The 8,660-nt window shown below is 55.5% G+C and overlaps 1 protein-coding gene across 1 annotated transcript; it reads left to right on the top strand.

Annotated features, from left to right (window-relative positions):
• The first annotated feature begins 1,347 nt into the window (after positions 1–1,347).
• Positions 1,348–8,249, top strand: INA (internexin neuronal intermediate filament protein alpha). Its single transcript, XM_021536269.4, has 3 exons — positions 1,348–2,771; positions 6,185–6,309; positions 6,863–8,249. Exons 1-3 carry the CDS (start codon positions 1,404–1,406, stop codon positions 7,134–7,136), a joined length of 1,767 nt encoding a protein of 588 aa, XP_021391944.3. The 5' UTR covers positions 1,348–1,403; the 3' UTR covers positions 7,137–8,249.
• Positions 8,250–8,660: the final 411 nt, after the last annotated feature.

Here is an 8,660-nt window from a genome sequence, read left to right on the forward strand (position 1 = left end):
ACAAAGAGAAGCACAGAAGCCTCTATCATTAGTAGTAAGCATCAGAGCAAAGCCTTCAAAACAATGCCACACACATAACCAAGCAGAGCTGGAAACTTGTTAGTTCTGTGATCAGTTACTTGCAGTAGTAAACCCCTGACTTAGGATATTGTAATGCAAAGTAGGAGACACTGAGGAAATGGTAAAACACACTTGTATGTGAGGAGTATGTGAAATACCTGGGAAAAAAAGCAGACCAAGAAGAGGATTTCTGTCCTGGCAGTGTGAGCCAGGCAGCCCAGGCCAAGGTGAGGATAGCCGGCAGCCTCACCTGTGCCAAGGCTTTCTGCCTGGGATGCTCTGCCATCAAAACGTGAGCTGCTTGGATGATGCAAGTGTGCAGCTCACACTGCAGCTGCACATCGAGCTATCTGCACTGAAGGTATTGCTCAACCACAGCAACAGCTCTTTTGGAAGTCACAGCTCTCTCCAATGACATCCCTGGCTTGTTTGTCCTCCCTGCTTATTTGCTGGAGCTCCCTCATGCTGTCCTCTGGTCACCTGTGAGGACAAACAGGGATAAGTGGAAAAGAGGAACGGGGCATAGTGCAGATCTCTGTGCCACAGAGATATACAGCAGGGGACAGGATCCAAATATTTGCTAATTTCTCACATGTTTCTCACACTTGCATCAAAATTAAGTTGCTTTTCCATCTCACAGCTGTATTTTGTGCTGCTGCTCCCAGAAATCAGTAATTTTTCATTGGTGTCTTGGAGGTCCTGCACTGGGGTGCAGGTGGGGTTTGCATGTACCCCCCTTCCTGTCAGTGATATAGCCTTGGGTACTCCCAGCACACCCGAGCCAGTGGGAGGGTCCAGCCTACCTGCATGGACAGTACAGAAAGTGAAATGTTTCAGTTCCTGGCAAACAACCTGAAGGCAAAATCCTCCCTGTGTGTCACCTGTGTTACATTTGGACTGACCATTATGAGCCTTTGTCGTGGTCACACCCTCCTCCAGGCATACTCCCAGCTCTGCACCCCAACAGTCCCTATCCCAAGGAGATCCCACACAGACATAGGCACCCTGGTCCTTATCAGAGAAAAGGGGCTGGAACCAACCCCCCAGGACCCCTTCAACCCGGACACAGATGAACAGCACAGCTTTCCTTGAGCATTGGAGGGGACAGCTGGGGATACCCCAGCAAGAGTGATTTGAGTGTGTGTGTCTGTGTGTCTGCGTGTCTTTTGTCTCTCTGGGTGCCTGCCTGACTCTCTCTCTCTCCACCTGCCCATTTCTGCCTTCTTCCTTCTGTCTCTCTACCTTTCTGCCTCTTCTTGCCAATACATCTGCGTGTCTCTCTGAACAGCTGCTTTGCTCCTTTGTCTCTGGCTCTGAGCAAGTGGACGTGTGCCTTCCTGTGAATGCACCTGACCCTTTTTGCACGCCTGTGCATCCGTCTGTCTCTGTGCGTGTGGGACCTCATCCATATGCCTGTGTATGTTTGCACGCTCCTTCTGCGTCCGTGTGACCGTCTATTCCCCACACACATCTCCCCCCACATCCATCCATCCGTCCGTCGGTCCCGCTCCGTGCCCCGCCCGCTGCCACAGCCCTTCAGCACTGCGGCGCACGGACAGCTCCTGTCGCTTCCTGCCGCGGCGGCACCGCGCACCGCACCGCGCCGCACCGCGCCGCACCGCACCGCACCGCGCCGCACCGCACCGCGCCTCACCGCGCCGCACCGCACCGCACCGCACCGCACCGCGCCGGAGCGCTCCGCCCCGCGCCCCCTCCGCGCCGCGCTCCGCCCCGCCGTATATAAGCGCCGGCACCGCCGCCGGTCCCCCTCCGCCGCCATGAGCTACAGCGCGGAGCCGGCGGCGCTGGCCGCCTCCTATCGCCACCTCTTCGCGGAGGCCCCGCGGCGCCCGGAGATGCTGGCGGGCCGCTGGGCGCGCCCGGGCGCGGAGCTGGAGGCGGTGCGGGAGCGCGGCGCGGAGCCGCGGCGGGCGCGGGGCAGCGAGAAGGAGCAGCTGCAGGGCCTCAACGAGCGCTTCTCCGGGTACATTGAGCGGGTGCGGGCGCTGGAGGAGCGGAACCGGGCGCTGGCGGCGGAGCTGACGGCGCTGCGGCAGCGCTCGGACGAGCCGCGCCGGCTGGGGCAGCTGCTGGGCGGGGAGCTGCGCGCCCTGCGCGCCCGGCTGGAGGAGGCGCACGGGGAGCGGGCGCAGGCGGCGCTGGAGCGGGCGCGCCTGGCCGAGGAGACGCAGCGGCTGCGGGCGCGCTGCGAGGAGGAGGCGCGGAGCCGCGCCGAGGCGGAGCGGGCGCTGCGCTCCCGGCAGCAGGCGGCCGAGGCGGCCTCCCGCGCCAGCGCCGACCTGGAGCGGCGGGCGGCGGCGCTGCAGGAGGAGCTGGCGGCGCTGCGCAGCGCCCACGCCGAGCATCTCGCCGAGCTGGGCGCCGCGCTCCCGGCCGCGGCCCCGCCGCCGGCCCCGCGGCCCGACCTGGCCGCGGCGCTGCGGGAGCTGCGCGCTCAGTACGAGGCGCTGGCGGCCCGCAACCTGCAGGCGGCCGAGGACTGGTACCGCGCCCGCTGCGCCCGCCTGCACGAGCGGGCGGCCCGCAGCCAGGAGGCCGTGCGCGCCAGCCGCCGCGAGGCCGGCGAGTGCCGCCGCCAGCTCCAGGCGCGCCTGGTGGAGATGGAGAGCCTGCGCGGCGCTCACCAGTCCCTGGAGAGGCAGCTGCAGGAGCTGGAGGAGCGGCACAACGCCGAGGCCGCCGGCCTGCAGGTGAGCCGGGCGGCGCCGGGAATCGTCACTGTGCCCTCCCCTGGCACCGGGCAGCGCCGGGCGCTGGGAGGCACCGAGCATCCTCCTCCCGCGCCATCCGCACCAGTCGGCACCTCCATCCCAGCAGCCGCCCTCTGTAATGTGTAGCGCCGGGGATCTCATCCCACGCGAACACCCGGCGCTGTGTGCGGTACCCGCGTCCCCATACTTTCCCTTCCCTGGTCCCGTGCAGCGCTGAGCATCGCCGCGGCCTGCGAAGCGCTGCAGCGCAGCTCCATCCCCTGCAGCAGCCCCTCCCCAGTTCTGTGCAGCACTGCACGCCCCGGCCCCATGCGGTGCCCCTGGCCCACATCACCCAGCACCATCGCCTGCGCTGTCCCGAACAGTGCCGCGCTACACAAAACACCCCTAGCACGGAACGGCACCCACCCCTTTGCCTTGTGCAGAACCCACCCATGCTGGCAGTGCCCCTGCAGAGCTGCACAGCTCCAGGCATCCCTGCAGCCTTCCCACAACCCAGCATTGTGCCTCTCTGCTGTGCACGCAGATCCTGCTCCACCACGGCCTTGCCTGTTGCCTTCACCCTTTATCCAGAGGCAAAACCCCATAGAGCAGATTTCGGGGAAGCAGGTCAGCACATCCCTTCCAATGCTCCCTTCCCACAGTGGACATCCCTCACACGGTAGTGCTATTTGGGGCATCGATCCGTCCCTGCCCTGTCCCTTAAGGATCAGGTCCAAAATTGCCTACACATCGTTGTGGGTAATTCCTCGAAGCTGTCTGCCCAGGCTTGGCCCTTTGCCCTGTGGCCTAGCTCTTGGCACCTGCACTGCAGAAATTGGAGCTCTGCAAAGGTTAAGTCTGGATCTGGACAGATCCCAGCATTTTTTTATGTTTGTGGAAAGACTCATGTAAGGTAGACACTGTCTGCTCCATATCTCTTATTCCATTATTGCAGTATTGCCACATTCTCTTGCTACAGGGAAATGTTCATGATTTATAATAAAATGAATCATGAGATTATTCTATTATATGGCTGTTAAACGATTTGTGGTTTCTAAATCAAGCCATTTCCTTCTAAATACTGAAACAACTGCCTTTAATCATACCTGGAAGGCCCAAGTAATGCCTTGTCATGTCCAAGGCCAAATTTTGCCAGATGCTCTAAAATTCATGTCTGAGTTCCAAGCTGCTTGCAAGCTTCCTGAATAGTTGAGCTGGTCTTCAACAATTTTTGTGGAAATAGGCAATGTAAAATATTATCTATAGTGAAAACATTTTACACAATAATCTTCTTCAATACTCCTGATGTCATGTGAAAGAGGGGTCCTGGGAGCAACCTATCAATTGAGGAAAAAGAAAATTAGGCAACTGGATTAAACAGCACCATAATTGAAATTGCTTTAGTGACAGCATGGCAGTGCTTTTCTATATGATCCTCAGCATCTACTTTATGTGTAGCAATACTTAGAAGTACATTAAGCAATGTGTGTGTATCAGCTAAGTTACTTCCTTGGCTGCAAACAGTGGAAAAGGTTGGAAGTGTGTCTTAAAAGAATATTCCTATTGTCTGAGCTTTAAAAACAATCCTGCTTAAGCAGGGGCATGTCTTTATAATTGTGGGCTGCCCAGTCAAATCTGAACCAACATGCAAGAGCTTTTTGTTAGGGAACAGGTTTGCAGTGGTGTGAGGAGGGGGTTTTTATTCTACCAGCTGGTAGAGCTGGGTTATGGAAGAGAAGTGCAGATCAGGAAGAAGTACAACCAGTTTTGAAAGAGCTTTTTGTTCATGTGGACTACAGGGAGAGGGAAGAGAGCTGGAGGCACAAAGAGTCACAGCAGCAAGAGTGGAGCTGTCCCAGGGTGGGGATCACCTCAAGTCATTCCTTCCTGTCCTGGCTTGGTACAGCAGCAATCTGTCTGCATCAGAGCAGAGGCTTTAACCTCTACAGCAGCAGCAGCCATGTCCTGTGGCTTCTCAGTTGATGCCCCAGTGATCTCCTCAGAGGCACAGCTTCTTTCAGATCTTTTGCTGTGGAAAATGGTCAGGGCAGCACAGGTCAAAGTAGAGACCACAAGGATGGCTCCTAAATATCCTGCAAGGCTGGTTGTACCCAGCTAATCTGACTGTGACATGCTCTATGCTGCACTCAGGATGAGCTGCTGCTCTGAGAGGCTCTGCTCAAACAGGGCTCACTGCATCAGGGTCAGCACAGCTCCTTGGGATTGTCTCTGCACTGTCCACAGGAAGGTTAGGCAGGAGAGGCAGCTGGGGACATGATAGGAATGGGAAGGGGACAAAATGAGGATGATGTGGCAGGACAAAGATCGTTTGCTGGAACGGAGGATCTGGAAGCAATTGCAAAGTCCTGACGCTGGGAGGGGATGCAGAAGAGTGGAGGTTGGCAGTGGCCATTGCAGGGCTCAGTAGGCAGGGCTACATCATGGCTTAAGTGCAAACTGCTGACTCACTCCTGTTCCAAATCACGCTCCTCTGGTGGCACAGTGGGGCAGCTGGCAGCAGGAAACCCAATTGGGAAGAGCCTTATGGGAGCAGGTTTCACTGCTTTCAAGCAGCTACTTAGATACCGAGATGCATGTGGGAGAAATACAGACTGCTTTTTTCTGAGAAAAAAAAAATAGAAGAAAATATTAGTCTCCTTTGTTAGTAGGAATTCTGGCCTTGGAGTCCTCCACATCACAGATAGAACTGGTTATAAGGGACAAAAGGCAGGGCAAAGCTGACAGGAAGGATGCTAGAAGGACACCGTTGTCCAGCTGAGCACCCTGGCTCTTGCCAGGGCAGGTCCCTGTCTCTGTAACCTCCCCAAATCCCTGCATTCAGAATCCCCCACTCTGGGGCTCTGAGGCATTTTCCCAGGAAGGTGACAGACTTCCCCACCTGGAGGGGACCCCTGGCAGAAGCATCTCTCCTTCCACCTCCTGGAAGCATGTCCCAACCCTTCTTAATCCCTGCAAATGCATATTGCAGCCTTTCTCTGCTGCTGCAGTGGGGGGTGCTTTCACTTGTCTTGTTGAGCCACTGCCTCTACTTTGAAGATGTTTAAGCCCAAAACTTCCCTCTGTAGCAGCCTGCCTTGTCCCCCACAGGACTGGGGGACCCACCACCATGCACTATTTGCCCATCTGCAAACAGATGAGAAACGACATGAATCCATCATTGGCTAAACCCTCTCCCATTGCCCATTCTCACAAACCGGGCCAGGTGCTCTGCCTGCCTCTTCATCCCTGCTAGCATGAAATTTCATGGTCCCAAGCCCCTGGTGGGGATGTGCCATCATGGATCAATTGCTCATTGCAACTTCCCTGTCTCTACAATGGGCAAAGCAGAGTGGGACTGTGGGAGAAGTCCCTGCTCCAAAATACAGGGCTGAGCACCCTTGCCTTTGCAGGACACCATTGGACAGCTGGAGGATGACCTGCGAAACACCAAAAATGAGATGGCTCGGCACTTGAGGGAGTACCAAGACCTGCTCAATGTCAAGATGGCCCTTGATATCGAGATAGCTGCCTACAGGTAAGGCTGCCCTATTCCTACTCTACCTGGACACTTCCCAAGCTCAATCCCCTGACCTCACTAGGCTGGGCCCAGAAAATACTTGGGTACACACTCCAGGAGTACCTTAAGCATGTTGTTCATCTCCCCCACCTGGATCTGCCATACTCCTGCCTGGGGAGCAGCCATGGCTCTGTGTCCTGCCTCCATCTAGCAGCTGTGAACCATTTCCCTCAGCCATCCCAGAAGCAGTATTTTTTAATGGGACAGTTGGGGTTGGAAACTTGTCTCTCTTGCAAAGTTAAAAGTAGCTGCAAAAGACTGTGCTTCAGGTATTTATTTTCCTGGTGTTTCTGGAGAGGAAAGAAAAGAGAAAGTTGCTCTCCTGTACCCCTTGCTCTCCTGTGCAAGTCTTCCAGAAATGGTTGACCAAAATATGATTTTTAATCAGTTTCATGGTGCAGTGTGAACTGTGGTGATGGCCTGGGCTTGCCTGCAGAGCACAACATGCTCTCAAGTTTTGCAGATATTTCACATCCCCATACTAACCTCTCCCCTTGTCATGTACTTGCAGGAAGCTGCTGGAGGGAGAGGAGACCCTCTTCAACATGGGAAGTGGCGGCCTTCCATCTCTCAATTCCCTCCCCAGCCCCACTTACTCCTTCCAGCCAAGGAGCTTTAGTTCCTCTACTCTGTCCTTCAAGGAGGAGGAGCAAGGAGAGGTTATTAAAGTGACCTCTAAAATATCATCCAGCAGGGCTGAGGTGATTGAGGGGACCATAACCTCTGTCAAGAAAAGAGGAAGGTTAAACCTGCCTGGAGGAATCCTTGCCAATGCAAAGATGTAACCATCAGGACCCAATGTTCATAAGCATTTGAGGGGGAACAGTCTCCACTCGGCCTTGATATTGCTGCTCTGGGCACAAAGCTGCACTGGGCTCGCAGGAAGCCTCCCTTATAAAAACCCCCCGGGGACAACAACCCAGGGATGGTTTCCTTGCGGGTCCTGCCACACAGAGGCCGAGCTTGGCACATTGCTCCCTTTTAAATGGGGTGGGGGCATGCAGGACAGGTAGCTAGAGATGCATGTTGGTCGTTGTGGTGGTGGCACATGGACTCGTAACACGCTCCTCTCTCCTCCTGCGGCGGGCGAGGGGCAGCCAGCTGGGAATGCTGCTGAGCCAGCTCTCCGGGGAGGGGAGGGAAACAACTCAACATGTTTACTGTAACTAGTTTCATCAATTATCCAAATTCATGCACAGCTAAACTCCTCCCCACTCCTCAAACTGTAGCCATCCACTTTTAATCTTAGAAGCACAGAAATAGCCATACTGGACTGTAACTGCACCTGACATCTGATCTCAGCCACATATGTTTTGAACTATAAGGAATGTTACTTTTTCTTTGTACTGACAAATCTTGTTTCCTGAGAGCACTAGTCAAGCCAGGCACATGGGGTTTATAAGCAGCAGGCACAGGGCAGGGAACTGCGACATTGGAGGTGAAGGCACCATCACGCTGCGGGGTGCAGCACCTCATGTGCTATCACTCTCACAAATATGAGGGTCCGAGGGCCCCTTGTTAGACTGCACAGTCTGCACATGAAAACCCTGTGCCCAGATTAGCCAGCACTGGGAAGCTGCAGGACTCCTGAACACCAGCCCGCAAAGCATCCTTGTCTCCGCTCTAACTGTTCCAACGTGTGCCAAATCTGATATAGGATTTAACAACCATAGGTTTCCTTCAATGCCTTAAATTGCCAGCGATCGCTTTTGCAAGAGCCGGAGACTCCGCGTGTTGTGTGTCAGTGCCCGGCAGGGTTATCAGCACCAGACCTCGCTGCCCTTGCGGTGCTGCCAGAGTAGTTCCTGGAACCAGCAAGTTGTTTGCTCGCACTCTTTCCTCTTCTATTGTAAGGCACAAGTTAATAATTAAAAAAAGAAATAGTTGTGTGGATCAAACTGAGCTGTTTTGTTGTCTTTGCTGCTGCGTCATCTTGGGAACACACGTCGGTGTCTGGCCCTCAGCTGGTCCAGTGCCCAGCAGAGCCTCTGGGCCCCTGCAAAGAGCTTGGTGCTGGGGTGCAGCTGCCAACCCCTCCTGCTGGGGTTGCAAGGCAAGGCTGGACCCACCGGTGGCAGTGGGGCACGTCTGGGGCCCACCCCAGGTGCCTGTCATGGTGACCCTGCTTTGTAGAAGAGTTCGTGGCCAGCTGGCTGAGGGATCAAGGTCTGCCACGGCCGAGTGCACCCTCATTTGGTCAGAAAGGACTCTGAGGCTGTGACTTGCATCACATCCCTGACAGTTCAGTCCCAAGGTACCTGTCATTTCCTCTCCATGCTGCCTGTGTGCTCGGGGGTTAGAAACAGCCT

The sequence above is a fragment of the Lonchura striata genome, chromosome 6 (genome assembly GCF_050655825.1).
Source record: "Lonchura striata isolate lonStrDom1 chromosome 6, ASM5065582v1, whole genome shotgun sequence".
In the NCBI taxonomy this organism is placed as follows: Eukaryota; Metazoa; Chordata; class Aves; order Passeriformes; family Estrildidae; genus Lonchura; species Lonchura striata.